This window comes from Lissotriton vulgaris, unplaced genomic scaffold (assembly GCF_964263255.1).
Source record: "Lissotriton vulgaris unplaced genomic scaffold, aLisVul1.2 SCAFFOLD_654, whole genome shotgun sequence".
In the NCBI taxonomy this organism is placed as follows: domain Eukaryota; kingdom Metazoa; phylum Chordata; class Amphibia; order Caudata; family Salamandridae; genus Lissotriton; species Lissotriton vulgaris.
This window is the reverse complement of record NW_028247511.1, coordinates 482,084-500,129: the sequence shown is the minus strand read 5'-3', so window position 1 is coordinate 500,129 and position 18,046 is coordinate 482,084. Positions and strand designations below refer to the sequence as shown.

The 18,046-nt window shown below is 48.2% G+C and overlaps 1 protein-coding gene across 2 annotated transcripts in view; it reads right to left on the bottom strand.

Moving 5' to 3' along the window:
* LOC147665156 (butyrophilin subfamily 1 member A1-like) overlaps positions 1-18,046 on the bottom strand; it is a 140,021-nt gene that overhangs the window by 111,445 nt on the left and 10,530 nt on the right. For both annotated transcript variants that reach the window (XM_086949726.1, XM_086949725.1), the window contains exon 2: positions 10,011-10,086. In XM_086949726.1, coding sequence (XP_086805852.1) covers positions 10,011-10,086 — 76 coding nt within the window. The remainder of the gene's footprint in view (positions 1-10,010; positions 10,087-18,046) is intronic.

Sequence of the window (18,046 nt, the reverse complement as noted above, 5' to 3'; positions counted from 1 at the left end):
ACTGGATGCCCTCTACACAGACACACTGAATATCCTCCACACATCCACACTGTATACCCTCAACGCATCTACACTGGATGCCCTCTACGCATCCACATTGGATATCCTCCACACAGCCACACTGGATACCCTCAATACAGCCACACTGGACACCCTCCACACAACAACCCTGGATACCTGCAATACATCCACACTCAATACCCTCCACACAGCCACACTGGATACCCCCCACACAGCAACAGGATACTCTAGACACAGCCACACTGGAAACCCTCTACACAGCCACACTGGATACCCTCCACACAGCCACACCGGATACACTCCACAAAACCACACACTGGATACCCTCTGCACAGCCACACTGGATACCCTCCACACAGCCACACTGGATACCCTCCACACATCAACACTGTATACCCTCCACACAGCCACATTGGATACCCTCCACACATCCACAATGGATACCCTCCACACATCCACACTAGATACCCTCCACACAGCCACAGGATACTCTCCACACAGCCACACTGGATACCCTCCACACATCCACACTGCATACCCTCCACACATCCACACTGGATACCCTCCACACATCCACACTGGATACCCTCCACACATCCACACTTGCTACCCTCAACATATCCACACTGGATATCCTCCACACAGCCACACTTGATACCCTCCACACAGCCACACTGGATACCCTCCAAAAAGTTTATCCACACATCCACACTGGATACCCTCCACACAGCCACATCGGATACCCTCCACACAGCCACACCTGATACCCTCCACCCAGCCACACTGGATACCCTACACACAGCCACACTGGATACCATCGACACAGCCACACTGAATACCCTCCACACATCCACACTGGATACCCTCCACACAGATACACTGGATACCCTCCACACATCCACACTGTGTACACTCCACACAGCCACACTGGATACCCTCCACACATCCACATTGGATACCCTCCACACATCTGCACTGGATACCCTCCACACACCCACACGGGGTACCCTCAACACATCCACACTGTATACCCTTCACACAGCCATACTGTGTACCCCCAACACATCCACAGTGGATACTCTCCACACAGCCATATTTGATACCCTCCACACAGCCACACTGGATACCAGCTGCACAGCCACACTGGATACCCTCCACAAAACCACACACTGGATACCCTCTGCACAGCCACACTGGATACCCTCCACACAGCCACACTGGATACCCTCCACACATCAACACTGTATACCCTCCACACAGCCACCCTGGATTCTCTCCACACAGCCACACTGGTTGCCCTCCACACAGCCACACTGGATGCCCTCCACACAGCCACACTGGATGCCCTCTACACAGACACACTGAATATCCTCCACACATCCACACTGTATACCCTCAACGCATCTACACTGGATGCCCTCTACGCATCCACATTGGATATCCTCCACACAGCCACACTGGATACCCTCAATACAGCCACACTGGACACCCTCCACACAACAACCCTGGATACCTGCAATACATCCACACTCAATACCCTCCACACAGCCACACTGGATACCCCCCACACAGCAACAGGATACTCTAGACACAGCCACACTGGAAACCCTCTACACAGCCACACTGGATACCCTCCACACAGCCACACCGGATACACTCCACAAAACCACACACTGGATACCCTCTGCACAGCCACACTGGATACCCTCCACACAGCCACACTGGATACCCTCCACACATCCACACTGTATACCCTCCACACAGCCACACTGGATACCCTCCACACATCAACACTGTATACCCTCCACACAGCCACATTGGATACCCTCCACACATCCACAATGGATACCCTCCACACATCCACACTAGATACCCTCCACACAGCCACAGGATACTCTCCACACTGCCACACTGGAAACCCTCTAAACAGCCACACTGGATACCCTCCACACAGCCATACTAGATACCCTCCACACAGCCACACTGGATACCCTCCACAGAGCCACACTGGATGCTCTCGACACATCCACACTGAATAACCTCCACACAGCCATACTGGATACCCGCCATACAGCCACATTGGATGCCCTCAGCACATCCACACTGGATACCCTCTACGCATCGACACTGGATACCCTCAATGCATCCACACTGGATATCCTCCACACAGCCACACTGGATACCCTCCACACAGCCACACTGGACACCCTCTACACAGCAACACTGGATACCCTCAACACATCCACACTGGATATCCTCCACACAGCCAAACTGGATACCCTCCATGAAGCCACACTGGATACCCTCTACACAGTTTATCCACACAGCCACACTGGATACCCTCCACACAGCCACACTGGATACCCTCCACACAGCCACATCGGATACCCTCCACACAGTCACACCTGATACCCTCCACACGGCCACACTGGATACCCTACACACAGCCACACTGGATACCATCGACACAGCCACACTGGATACCCTCCACACATCCACACTGGATACCATCCACACAGCTTCCACACATCCACACTGGGTACACTCCACACAGCCACACTGGATACCCTCCACACATCCCACATTGGATACCCTCCACACATACGCACTAGATACCCTCCACACAGTCACACTGGGTACCCTCAACACGTCCACACTGTATACCCTCCACACAGCCATACTGTGTACCCTCAAAACATCTACAGTTTATACCCTCCACACAGCCATATTTGATACCCTCCACACAGCCACACTGGATACCAGCCGCACAGCCACACTGGATACCCTCCACACAGCCACACTGTATACCCTCCACACAGCCACACTGGATACCCTCCACACACCCACACTGTATACCCTCTGCACGGCCACATCTGATACCCTCCACACATCCACACCGGATACACTCCACACATCCACAGTGGATACCTTCGACACAGCCATATTTGATACCCTTCACACAGCCACACTGGATACCAGCCGCACAGCCACACTGGATACCCTCCACACAGCCACACTGTCAACCCTCCCCACAGCCACACTGGATACCCTCCACACATCCACACTGTATACCCTCCGCACGGCCACATTGGATACCCTCCACACATCCACACTGGATACCCTCCACACATCCACACTAGATACCCTCCACACATCCACACTAGGGGGGTCATTACGATTGCGGTTTTTCCGCATCCTCGGGGCCGGCGGAAGCCACCGCCGGCCCCGAGGATGCGGAAAAACCGCAGCGGACTGACCAAAGACCCACCGCCACATTAGGATGGCTGGTGGGTCCTGGTTTCCGTCCGCAGCTTTTCCGCCGCGGTCGGATTACAACCGCGGCGGAAAAGCTCTAATATGGTGACGGTGTCTTCCAGACACCGTCCACCATATTAGGATGGCCAGTGAGTTATGCTTTTCCGCGGCGGGTTTTCCGCCGTGGAAAAGCATACGGAACTTCACTGCGGGGGCCCGTTGCGGGCCCCCTAGGTGAAGGGGGGGTGGGGGGTGCACATGGGGGGTACCTATGGTACCCCCCTGCATTTGCATGCAGAAAGCCGCAGGCACCGCGCGGTGCCTGCCTCTTTCTGCATGCAAATGCAATGCGTGCATTTTTAACATTGCCGCGGGTGCAGCTTGAAGCTGCACCCACGGCAATGTTAAAAATAGAGGATGTGACCGCCAGGGTGGCGGTCACATCCTAATTGCACAGGAGGGAACTCCGCATGCCATGCGGAGGTTCCCTCCTGCTCTGGGGTCGCGGACGGACGCAAGTCCGTCCGCGATCCTAATCGACCCCTAGATACCCTCCACACAGCCACACTAGATACCCTCCACACATCCACACTGGAAACCCTCTAAACAGCCACTCTGGATACCCTCCACACAGCCTCACCGGATACCCTCCACACAGCCACACTGGATGCCCTCTGCACAGCCACACTGGATACCCTCCACACATCCACACTGTATACCCTCCACACATCCACACTAGATACTCTCCACACAGCCACAATGGATACCCTCCACATAGCCAGGCGATGCCCTCCACACAACCACACTGGATACTCTCTACACAGCCACACTGGATACCCTCCACACAGCCACACCGGATACACTCCACACAGCCGCACTGGATGCCCTCCACACAACCACACTGGATGCCTTCCACACTAAGCATGGGCGAATTTTGCGAATCTCGCGTTCGCAAATTTTGCGGATTTGCGAACTCGCAATCCGCAAAATCCGCGAATTCCCGCGAATTTGCGGATGTTTTTTTTTTTGTGTTCGCCCGTGTTTCTGCCAGTTCGCGAGGGTTTTTACAATTTCGCAATTTGCGAACTTACCTGTCGGGTCGCAAGTTTTGCGAACTTGTTGTTTCTACGTGTCCAGCCTGTTTGGGACACTCTTCTTCATCACTGCCACTCTCTGTCACCACTGCCACTCTCTGACTACTCATGCCACCCTCTGGCCCACCCATGCCACCCTCTGTTTCATCACCACACCCTCTGGTTGTCCAGTGTACATTATTTTCGGCAAAGCAAAGCACACCTTCCCTGCCTCAAGTGACCTGAATTAATTTGGGGCTGATTAATGTGTCACAGAATATTTTTTTAGCTGGCACCTGCTTCCTTAGTGCGCCCTGATTAGTGATCTTTTGCACTTGCTAAGTGCTTTCATTGTTGCAAAATTAGTTACAACACCTGCCCTGCCCCAACTGACAATAATGAATTAGGGGCTGATTAATGGATTTTAACTTCCAGCCTGGCTCCTGCTTGTCTCCCTTAGCTGTAATTCAGGACCTTTGTGGCATATGTGTAACTATTCTGAGGTTCAGAGCAGGGTCACATAATAGTTGCAACTGGCAACTGAACTCTGGAGGGGCCCCTCAGGAAGCACTACAGGAAATGGCTACTAATGATGAGCCTGAACTTTTGAACCTGGTAAGTAGTTTCAGTTTTGCTAAGATCGTATTTCTGCAATTTAGCACTTATTCGCGGGGCGCGAAGTTGTACTGGGAAGCCGCGAACTCACGCGAACAGTGCGAGCAGTGCGAGCAAAATCCGCTGCTCGCGGATTTGCGGATTTTGCGGGAGATTCGCGAATCTCGCGGAGTGCGAATTTCCCGAAAATCCGCAAAATTCGCGAGCGAAACGGATTTTCCGCCCATGCTTATTCCACACATCCACATTGTATACCCTCCACAAATACACACTGGATACCCTTCATTCAACTACACTGGATACCCTCCAGACATCCACAATGGATACCCTTTAAAAAGCCACACTGGATGCCCTCCACACAGCCACACCACCTGCAGAGATGCATACAGGCGTGTTGGTTTTGGAGTCAATGGCCCCTTGTCTATCCCTCCTTAGTAATTGTTTTACTAACTTGAGTTAAACGTCACATAAACATACCCTACTGTGCTACAGGAGTTTGTTTCATAGGCTTTAGCTCAATCTTTGCCTCTGCCTCCCTTTCCCCGCTTTTAATGGGCCTCTGCGACTTAATTCTGCTTTAAAAACCAACAATCGTTTATTCTCTCGATCCCAGTGCTTTCCATACATAATTGGTTTGTTTGAATGTTTACATCAAAATGTAAATATTTAAACAGATTAATCCTGGACTAACTAGACCAACTATCAATGGCCTCACAGCCCTCCTTGGCGCTCCTGCTTCCACTAACAACTCATATACAACACCCTGCACAGCTTTCATCCCTTCCCCAACTCACATTCACTGCTCTCCACCCCCTGCCACAGATCATGCCCCCCATACACACAGGTGCATACATCCACCTTGCATACCATGTGTGATGCCTTAACATCTACCCTCTTCCCTGCTAAATGAACATATCAACGCAACCTTACTGCTTTCATATAGTCTCACTCTGAAGCTCACCACCTATCCTGCACAAGCAACGTCATCATATCCTACCCGTTGCAATACAGTACAAACATCTGTCCAGCTTGATACCATCAACTCTGCTTCCTGCTATGCCAAAAACTCACCACCATCAAGTAATTCAGCAGCCTAATTGTTGGCCTCTCTGGTCCTATAGTACTCATGCTCACACTCCATAGTCACCTCAATGCTACTGCTTCCCTAACCCACCTGTGCAGAGGTGATATGATACCCTTACTCTCAATACTCGATTTCTCAGGACATGGACCAGGCTGCTTTGCAGACCTGACTTGCCTATCCTCTTTCTTTGACTGTTTCTCAGTTTATTGGCTGCTACCTACGATTCTGCAAAGACGAATGACTGCTGACTTCTTTTCTCTTTTTTTCTATCCTGCAATAGTCCAGAATCACAATTCCCATTCTTTAAAACTCTTTAACATCTAGGTTTGAAATATATCACTAGCTCTATTCTCTTTCTCTTTCAGCATGGCCCACTCATTTAAGTCTGCCTTTCTGCAGCTGCACAGTGAGGGAGCTTTTGTGCATCAATCAAGAACATCGCTAAATAATATGCAAAATATTACTTTACAGCTGATTTTCCACATATATATTATTATGATACTATTGCAGTTCAAACGATTTTGCTATGATCTGTTAACGTGTGCTTATGCTAACTAGGCCCCAATTAGGCCTTGGTGCCATCTTGTTCAAAATGGATGTCTCATCGTGTTTATGCTTTTTTTTAATATAATTCTGATACACATAATGCAGAGAGACATGTTTTGTTTATTACTCAGTGAAACAGTTCTCGAAGAAGGCTCGCTAGCATGGGCTCACTAAAGTAACATTTTCCCAAGGATCTTCGCGGCATGCTGTTTTACATTCATTCACAATAGTTCACAATTGTTTAAGTAACTGGTTTGTTCGGACGCCTCTTGATGACATTAGGCCAGAGGGGCTGAATGCATATTTAAGCAGTGGGTTAGCGCTCAGGTGGTAGGGCTGTATGACAATTTAAAAATCGTTACTCCATTTGTTGAAAATGTATTTCCGTGCCCCCACCACAACGCTCCTGCAGTCTTCATATTGGGGAAATTTCCTATAGAAATCCTCCAATTTGGAGGTGAGCTTGAATCTTCTTGGGTTCTACTAAGGATTCCTAGTCTTTAGTCTGATGGTGTCCTGAGATCCACCAGTCATAAGAAGAAAGTAAGGGGGCAGATGCCCCAGGACTCGCTTGCTTGGTGTCTACCTCTGGGCGGATTGGAGGCTGGACTCATTCTGCAACCATCATTCTGTCTCTAATAATAAGGAAGTAAGTAGAAACAAATGGACAAGGAGCTCTCCCGTTATTTGAAGGCACTTGGAATATGCTGGATGTTTGTCTTGTTTTTCTTTTGTGTAATGTAATTGTTTTTTCTTGACCCATGCACCAGAGAGCAATAACATATTATGGAATATTTATAGATTTATAGATCTACAGATAGGCTCATGCAATTTATGATAAAGTAATTGACGGTTGGTTGGGTCATATTCCCGGTTGAAAATATTTCACTGTGGTATGAATGTTTCTTACATGAATTTATCCTTATGGTATACCACTTTTCCATTTTGAGACTTGTTTGCCAGATAAGCAGAAGTGCTTGCCCCGTTGGCTTTGTAAATGATGCAGCTGGATTTGTAGATGGTGCGGACTGGCAGGAGGATCCAAATGAGTCTCCCTAGGGATGGGGGTGAATGATTTATATTTCCTCAGGCCCTGCAGGAGACATGCTGCGGCTTGCAGGATGCCCTTAACCCCTTGCATGCTGCCGCGATTCGGCACCTGTGCGGCACATTCCGATCGCGGGTCCGGTCATGACGCCCTGGAGCCGTCGTCAGCACACGAGCACTGTGTGCCATGACGGCTCCCGGCAGCATGCAAGGGGTTAAGGCTGCCTGCATGAAGTTGCTTTCTGGAGGAAATGTTTTTCCTTTCTTAAGAATAGAGAGAGTATAATGGCAAGACTTCCTAAACAGAGGGGTGAGAGAGATAGTGAGCGACAGGGTATGCGAAAGGGAGATTACTGTTATAGTAAGCAGAAGGCAAGGAAGGAGTAGGGGGATCAGAAGGTGAGGCAGATGGATAGGAAAGCGGAAGTTTACAGTAGTAGGGGTCAAGGTAGTAGGGTGGCAGGAGGGAGTCAGAAGTTAACAGAGGGAGGTTAGAGGATGAGATGGAGCAGGGAAAGTATAAGAAGGTGTGCAGAGTATGAGGGGGCAAACCATTTGGAGGGGAGAAGAAGCTTAGGGGAGAAGGTGGCATAGGGAGCAAGATGAGGTCAAATCTACAAATCCCCCATCAAAAAGTTAAAAATTCTCAAATATTCTAAAGGGATCTACAAAGCCAAATGCCATTCCAAGAAGTACAAAGGATTATTACAGAATCCCTTAACCTAAGGTGCACAGGCTCCAAAATTCCAGCCATCAGATACCAAGGCTCCTCAAGAGCAAGGACAGTAGACCAACAACCTGGTAACAGTCACTGCTCTGCTGACATTAACAATATGCTTTCCACAGGAGGACATCAGCCCCTCGTATTTGAGTAGCAGGTTCAGGCAAGTGGCTCAGCAGCTGCTGTTCATGAATCACCAACGTATTAGGATGTGGTAGACAGTAAAGCACCTAACAGGATGCCTACAACGTTTGAGATTAGCAATGCGTTGGCAGCGACGGGTGCTTTGCCATGCTTTCAGGAAACGAGCACAACAAGAGCAGGCACTTTAATCTTGAATCGAGTACTCATGACCCACACAACTGATCTGACTGAGATTAAAGGGTTTGAAACTTCCCTACTCAGATGCCTCTCAATACCAAAGCTAAACATAGCTTCTGTGAGCAATTCAGATAAAACCAGACCGGAATCTCAGGAACTCTGTAACTCCTCCAAGATTTGGGTGCAAGACCCAACCTTGAACTCTGGTTCACTGTCCTGAGACGGGCCCCTATTCAGAGAGAACTGCCAGCCTGGACAGATTTGTTAACACCACTGCTGATGAGATCCTACTGGTTATCCCCTCAGGATTAAAGGGTACTGAACTCTTTGATTACTAATGCTTGTGCACACTGTTCACTCAATGCTCTCTAAAGAACAATGAGGCATATTACCAAGGGCCATTATCGCCACCTTAGCTGGACTTTTTCCCGCTCAAGAGGCGATAATTTTATCGCCCTATTACCTAGCTGTCGCTAACACCAGTTAGCGACAGCTAGTAGGAGATAGCGATCATCTTGGGGCCCACTTTGCATGTCAGCGATATTTATCGCTAATGACATGCAAAGTGGGCGTGCCAAGATGTTAGCGACTGGAAACAGTCGCTAATATCGCTATCTCCAATTATCAACAAAGCCTTACTTTTGGAAATATTTGCACTAAGCGCGAATATCTCCAAAGGTTAACGCCTGGCCAGAGCAGTTCTTAGCCATGTTATCTAATGGAAGGTGGATAACATAGCTAAGAGCATTGTCACGATAATGCATGAATATCGCCGATTTTTCAGAGATATTCATGCATTTCGCAGGATTTTTACAGCTTTTGAGATAAACCTTGATAATATCAAGGTATTTCAGCGATAAAAATCGTCGGAGCGCGGCGATATAATTTTAGCCGCTAACCATGCATAGCGATAATTATCGCTATTGCTTGGTAATATGCCCCAATGTTCTTGCAGAATGACTGCGTATGCATTTGATTGTTCTCAGAAATCCAAACCCATAAGCTATAGTTTCTCATTAGACTATAGAAAACCAGCTCAAAAGGCTCATGCTTCCAGGAACATACACTGAAAGTCCAGACAGCTCCAGCAAAACAAGCTCATATGTCCCCCTAGGGAGATGGCAATCACTGACCTATTAAAAATAAGCCATTTGCCAACCGGGTGCCCAAACCATTGTGATTATTCAGAAGACTGAAGGTCACCGTGCACTTCCAGCTTTCTCAAAACATTGTTTATCAGATCCTTAGTGCATCCCGATTCCCAAACCCCGCTCCCAGAGATGGTACCAACAGCCTATAACAAGATATCTATGGGCAGGTTCCATACCTGCTTTAGAAACCTTGAAGCCTAGGAGGAGGAGGATTGCACAGACCCGGCCAACGAACAAAGCGGTGAATTCCATCTGCAAGAAAAAAAAAATGTGTAATTAATATGAATTTAAGCACACTTTCCTTATCATGCCTGGTTGCAGGTGTGATTAGCGACACTTCATTCAGCATTCCTCAATTTACAATAGGAAAAAAAGAAAGTGAGGCAATTAGCAAAAGGGTATATGAAAAAGAAGAGCAGAAACTGGCAAATTCAAGCAGCCTAGTTCATTCTATTCATCACCATAAGGTGGCCAAGAGGACCATTCCATTTGGAATACCTCCTTTCCTGTTTGACCTTAAGTGCCGTTGTGTACAGTTGTTATATTCTTTGTGTTAACCTCTCCAGCCATATAGGGCCAGTAGGTCACTGGCAGAGGGATGCGCCTGACAGTAGTCAAAACACAATACAAATGAACTCAAACTTCTAGTGATTCAGGATGAAATGATTACAAGGAATCAAGCAGTAAAAATTCACTAAGTGAACTTGCCCATTAATCTTCACTAGTCTTCTCTGTGTGATTGTTCATGTTGTGCTTCTACCCTGTTCTTAGGTCTATGAGTGTGTCAGTGTGGAGTTTGTACAGAGAGCGCTTGCTCATTTACACCTACTCTGATTAGAATGATAGCAAAGCCATGGACTGTTGGGGAATTCTTGGGGGTCGACGAGAGGGGGATGGCATTGGTGCCTCCTTGCGTTGTGTGGTAAATAAGCATGCACACAACATTGCAAGGAAGGTAAGTAGGGAGACTCATTGTTCAGTTAAATGTGCCAGAGGCATCATGTATTAAGAAAATGAAAGAGAAAACATACATTTGAAACAATAAGGAAAAATTGGAAACAGTTGTAACAGCACTGTTAGAAATAAATACGTAAGTAACCCGACAAACTTTGTGCACCCAAGTGCCCGTGACACTCAAGGTGGACGGCGCAGGTGACAAGTGAAACAGCGACAGGGGGCGCAATGTGAGAAGGTGACAATGATAAAAAGTACTTGAGGTTCACAGGTAACTATTTACGCAAATTTGCACAAAATTAGGCATTTTGGTGAACCAGAGTGTGAGGCGCCAAAAGTTGTGCTGGGATGTTGATGGTGTTTTCGATCCATAAGATTTAGGCTCATCATCAGGACAGGGTTACAGATTGAAGGGTGCTGAGCGCGGTTGGATGTGGTGAGGAAGAAGGAGGAAGGGTAATTGGTTCTGGTGGGTGAGCAGGGCTTGATTGCACCAGGTGGCCGCCCAGGGTGAGAAGCAATTAATGCAAAAGGGAATTGGTAAGGTGAGGGGCGTGGAGAGGGACCCAAAAATGGGTGAGTTGAAACCAGTGATAGGGCCCCCAAGGTGCCGGTGAATTCAGGGTCCTTGACCATGGGGTGCCTGCCACAGGGTGCAAGGTTTTTCCGAAACCAACACTTTTTTTCAATGGGAGCCTGTGTTGTCGGTTGTAACTCAGGCTCCCATTGAAGGCAATGGGAGGCTTTCCGAACGGTGTTCGGAAGCATCATAATCAGTCGGTCGGAGCCTTCGGCTGTGAGTCGGTCGGAACAGATGCTGACAAGGAGTCAGGATGTTTAGTGCATCCTAATCAGGCCCATAGAGTGGGTAGTCAGATGGCTTTTTCTTTCTACTGTCCATCACCACTAGGAAAAGGGCAGTAAAACATTTGTAAAAATTACCTCCCAAGATGATAGAAAACTCCCGCACGGTTGGGGCCATTAGTCTTAACTCTTCCAAAAACAAACTCCCCCTCTGGAAGTTTGTGTTTTTAGAAAAGTAAAAACGTTTAAAAAAGTTTTTTAGAAGTATCCATCACCAATTACGGACGCACACCATACTTTTAAATCGCTTCCGACAACAGTGAACACTAAATTTGGCAGGCGAAGAAAAGACACGGTGGTTGACATAAAGTCCTCTGTGACCCCGACTGCCTTTACTCCATCACCAAACTTCAAATATGTTACTTTGCTTCTTTAACTCTCTGGGAAAACTTAGATGAGCAATTAAGAGATATCTTATTGGTAGTACAGCGTGAGGCTAGATGAAAAAACTCTCAATAAACACAGTTGCAATAAAGAGGTGAATGCACAGCCATATCTATATGTGGCAACTCAAAACTTTAATAATATCTATCTATCTATCTATCTATCTATCTATCTATCTATCTATCTATCTATCTATCTATCTATTAATCTCCCGATCTACCGAATATAGATATACACCCACAAATATAGATGGTTTCAGAAATGTAGATATTTCACCAGAAAATACAATGCACCACAGTGCACAATATTTAAGAGATAGGTGGATGAATCAATGTAAGAGGGCGCCTGGCCAATGAAACTGTATAATGTTGACAATAATCTATCTTCACAGAGCTCAGAAAACAAAAGGCACAGTACCCAATATCAGTGCAGTTGCAACAAAGTTAAACAGCAAAGAGGCAGTGTAAGAAAACTTACTATTCACAATAGAGATACTGTAGAAAAGAAGGACACTCTCCTGCCACCAAAAAGGGTTACTTTTTATCGAGTCAGTAACATATGATGTTCACAACCTCAGTGTTTGTGAACTTGTAATACACAAGAACAAAACAAGCAAAGGAGTTACAATGTACCTGCTAACTTGCAAAAAGAGGAGCTAGTGAATCCAGGTTCAAGTGAGTGTGATGACCAGGGTAACAGGCTGGCGTGCTGGCTTTAAGGTTGTTGGGTTTGGTTACTTGAAACCAGGTGGCCTCAGAGGATCCAGGTCGGTGGCTTCTTACATCAAGGGGTCAATCTCGATAATAAGAAGGGGCAGTGGCTGTCTGGCTCCCAAGTATGGCTAGCTGGTGAGCCAACAGGGCGCTGGACCATCAATCATATCAGGGCCAGTTAAAGAGGATACAAATAATCAAAGGTGGTACAAGAGAAAGTATTTTTGTCAGGCTGCAGCCCTTCCTTGGTCCCTTGTGAGGTGTTGAGAGATGCACAACGGTCCGGTTAATATTTAGTGAGTTAATATTCCTGAAGTCAGGCGGTTGAGTGGCTGCCACCATCATCACAGTTGGTGCATCTCTAAAGGCTCGGCCAGAGCTTCCCTTCTCAGTGAGGAGTTTGGGTGGGCATCTTCCCACAGTGCACTCTACTGGCCCACATCTACAAGGAATGACCAAGTACACCTTTCAAGAGGATGCTCTGTTGGGGTACTTTGTATATTCCCATCCAAAAAGTCCCTGAACAAAGAACAGAAGTGGACATAGTGGGGAGGGTCAGTTTTGTCCTCTGTGAGCAGCCTCCACCCTCCATCTTGCACAAGTCCTTCTTACACACGAGGAAAGCTGCTGCAGATACTGGGAGCCAAGTCTAAAGACAGGCTCACCGGCAACATTCACGAAGCTGGCTTGATACTCAGTTGAACGCGAGTAAACTGTTTGGCACTGCTGCAATGTTTTCAAGCATTAATTGTCGCATAAACATCAACACAAACTGGCGCCTGCTTCCGACTTTAACTTGCACTTGGTGGGCAGAATATAGATATCCCAGTTGCAACTATAGAGCCCAGAACCCACAAATATGCTGCCACTACCCAGAGCCTGTGCGTGTCATTCAGGGAGCACCCTTAGAGATTACAAGATGGGGACCAATGTCTTCCCATCTCACGGAATAGCTAGGGGTGTCCCTAAGGTGTATCAGATCTATGGATTGAAGGGCCACTAGAGGTTAGTGTCCCCACAAGTTGTGCCAAAAAGTTAACTTTTAAGGAAATCTTGGAACAAAAACAAAAATACAAAGACAGCACAGCTGTGGGAATGGTACTGGATGTTTGCCCTACATACTACACAGATTAAATTGCAGTTGGCAGCCAGTGTACAGGGTATGAGTGGGTTGTTGGATGCAGGTGTAAAGCCCGCCTGAGCAGGAATGTGCTGAGAGAGAATTGGTCAGTTTTAGATTGGCTGCAGAGAGAATAAGCACCGAGCCCAGCACTAACTACTAGCAGGTGATACCTTGGAGTTGATACTCCTTTCAACATTGCACAAGGCGGAATGCCACCACACTTGGTAGACACTGAGGACTGTAGAACTAACAACACGTTCTCCTCCCTGACCCCTGTGCCAAGGACCCTTGGACAAAAACAGTGACTGGACGAAAATTGGAGGACACCATAAGGGCCACTAACTTTGCATGTGAGCCAGTCACATACATACTGATCCATGTGTCCGTGGGTCATCAAACCAGAGTGTAGATGCCCTAGCTTTAGGCACGACAGATAACCCATTCTCCATGTTATTCTCCTGCAAAAGAGACTAGAGGGAGCATTCTCTTACAGTGACCAGCGCCCTGCAATGCCTCTTCCACTAGAGTGTTCCTGTATCACCTCACTGGTGCACACAGAGCTTGGAAAGCTGTAAGAGATAGATAGCTTGAGCAGCTCAGAAAGGCTCTGTGTTAGAGATTGTGGTGTGAGGTCCTTATCTATTATTTTGAACTATTTGGTTATATGATACACATATCATGGGGTCTCTGGTCATTTGGCATCGGAGGGTGAATCAAAACCACAAAGGACACATTTTCATGTATTGACTGGACATGGGGCACTGTGCTATATAACCCAACGCTCAGAACCAATGGCCAACCCCTGTTGTGCTACTACAGGTTGCATTATTTCGGGTACTCTCCTGATATGGCCAGGGAAATAAACTCAGCTCATAGCCCTCATTCAAATTGAGAGGAGCAAGAGGTACCAGGGATACAAAAAATATTGTTCCCTCTTAGACCGTACTTATTCACTCATAATATAATTCATTTTCCTTCTATATGTATTTTGTCTCAAAAGTACATCAGTGACAATCACAAAAAGTTCATTTCATTATTTATTATTTGCACAGGTTCTATTTTTCTTTATCTTTTTTTCAAACCATTTCATATATATCTCATTCTTTTTTTCAGAGCAATATATTAAATCTCATGTTTTGTAACACCCAAAAATAAAAAATATTTTTAAATTTCATGGACACATTATTAAGTGATTTATATAAATAGAAAACATCTGCATAAATATATACATTAAAAGAGAAAAAAACAATTATCATAAAACAGACACAATTCATTTTTTTTTTTTTTTTTAACATCATTTTTATTGCAACACCAATATAATTGTACAGTCAAGATAAGCAGCAATATAATTTTACTGTGTACAAGGGTAATATTAACCAGTCTTTCAGTTCTCCGGGAGGTCCACCCTTTCCTCCGGTGCGGGTGGCCTTATCCATGGGCGCTCCTCGTACCACCTTACATTGTCTGTCAGTGGCAGTAAGCAAGCATTTCTGGGTCGCTTTTGTGATTTTCACCCCTCCCCCTTCCTCGATTTCGGTTCCCCAACAGCCCGCCAATTCCAGCTTCCATCCCACCCTCCCCCGTGGTCGCTCTGCGCCGTATCAGCAGTATAAAAGTGCCTGGTGCGTTGTAGGAGGAACAGACATTCGCTAAGGTGTGCTCTCCTGTACAGTGACAGGGCTTGCCCCATCTAGCTCACCCTCGCCCTCCAACTCCTCAGCGTCCATGTCGCGGAGCGCCTGCACCATCATTTCCCATGCAGTTGCCCTCTCCAGAGCCTTCTCGTCATTCATCCTCCATGCCACCTGGTATCTCAAGGTACTTTCACATGCGGCCCACCTCAGGCATTCCCCATACCACCTTTTATATGTGGGCCCCACTCTCGACTTCCAGTTCCTCGTAATCTCCCGCTTGGCCAGAATAAGTCCCAGGTCTATAAATTTGCTAGTATTCTTGTTTCTAGGCGTGTGCGGGAACCAATGGAGGATGCCAACCGCTTTAGTGTACTGGATATCTCTGTCCGTCGCGCTGTTAAGGGCCCGCCCAACTTCCTGCCAGTAGTCTCCCAGAGAGGGGCAATACCATAGCATGTGACCCAGGTCCGCCCCGACTGTATTACATCTGGGGCAAGCAGCGTTGTCTACCCCAAAATACTGTTGTATTTTCCCCGGTGTGAGGTATGCCCTGTGAATGACATAGAAGTGGATTAATTGGAACCTGGCGTTTCTCGAGCTCTTCCGTGCTCGCCTAAGTAACTGGCCCCAGGTCGCGTCAGGTATCTCCACTTGCAGGTCCAGCTCCCACTTGGCCTTCAGGGCCGTCAATGGTAGCAAGGCCTCCCGCTGCATCCTAGAGTACAAGCAAGTGACAGCCTTAAAGGTCCCCGCCGCCATCATCGTGTATTGACAGGCCATAGAGACGCCCGGCTCCTGCAACCCTTCCCCCCAGTGGGCTTGCATAGCGCCTGTTACCGCTGCGTGCAACAAGTAGTCGCCCCTCGGCAGGTCGAAACGCTCCTGTAAGTCCTGAAACTGCAGCAGCACCCCATCCTCATATAGATCCCCCAGCATTTGTATCCCCGCCTCCTCCCAACCTAGCAAGCGCGACCAGTCCCCTCCATGCGGGAGGGCCGTGACCATTCCCAACGGAATTTCAGGGGCATACATACGGCGGACTCCCGCCCGCTTACGGGCCCGGTCCCAGCAGAGTCGAAACGTCTGCTCCTCGACCGTCAAATCCCCCACCCGGAGCTTCTGGTGCAGAGTGATGTACGCCAGAACATGCCGCGGGGTACCATCTACTCTCGCGTCTTCAGGGCCTCTATACACTCTCGCAACCTCCTGAGTAAAAATCTGGAGCTGCGCAGCCAGGTAATACCCTTCAAAATCCGGCACCGCCATCCCTCCTTCATCCTTGGGGCGTAGCAGAGTGTCGAGCGCTATGCGCCTCCTTCCCGTGCCCCATAAGAACGCTATGACCAGAGATCTCAGGCGTTTAAAGATAGAACTCGGGATCCACACCGGAAGTGTCCTAAAATAATATAAAAGCCTGGGTAGGGCCACCATTTTGAGCAGGGAGATCCTACCAGCCAGGGATAATGGCAGGGTCGACCAGAAGTCCATGGACCCCCGTAGGGCATTAATACAGCGGGTGATGTTGCCTTCCAGTAAATCAGCCGGGGTATGATAAACATAGACCCCCAAATAATGCAGGCAGCGCGGCTCCCATCTAAGTTCTTGCGCAGTGAGTGGGCATGGTTCTACTGACCTCAGGGGGAACAGGCAGGATTTAGGCCAGTTGACCCTTAGGCCCGACAACCGGCCGAACCGCCCTAGTAGTCGCCGTGCCCCCTCGAGCTCGGAGCCCGCATCGGCCAGAAACATCAACAGGTCATCTGCGTACAAAGAAATGAAGTGTGGCTTGCCCCTAAACGATAAGCCGGCATAGTGGCGGCCCTGCCTGGCCTCCACGGCGAAGGGTTCCATCGCCAAGGCGAACAGGAGCGGAGACAGGGAACATCCTTGTCTGGTGCCACGCCTGACCGGGTATTGCCTCGAGATCAGAGTACCCACTCGAACTCTCGCTACCGCGTCAGTGTACAGGACCTTAGTCCAGTTTATGTATCCGTCCCCCAGTCCGAAGCGTCGCATCACCTCATACAGGTAACCCCACTCAAGGCTGTCAAAGGCCTTCTCTATGTCAATGGAAAGGACAAATGGGGAAACGGCGCTCGGCCAGTCCGCACCCATCAGTCTCGTAAGTCTACGAATATTGTGGGTAGTGTTGCGTGTCGGAATAAAACTGCACTGGTCCTTATGAACAAGGCCCGTCATGTGCACCAGCAGTCTGTTGGCAAGAATTTTACTCAGGATCTTGTAGTCCGTCGTCAACATGGACAGCGGACGGTACGAGGACAAAGCCGCACCCTCTCTGCCCGGTTTTAAGAGCGGGATCATGAGGGCCTCACTCATGGAGGTCGGGAGCCTACCCTTCGTCTGAGCTTCATTGTATACCTCGCGCAGCCGCGGAGCTAGGTACTCCAGATATTTACTGTAGAATTCGATCGGGAGCCCGTCAAGTCCCGGGGTCTTATTTCTGGCCATTTGCTTTACTGCACACCCTATCTCTCCAAGAGTGATGGGCCGACCCAGCTCTTCCGCCTCTGAGTCCTCCA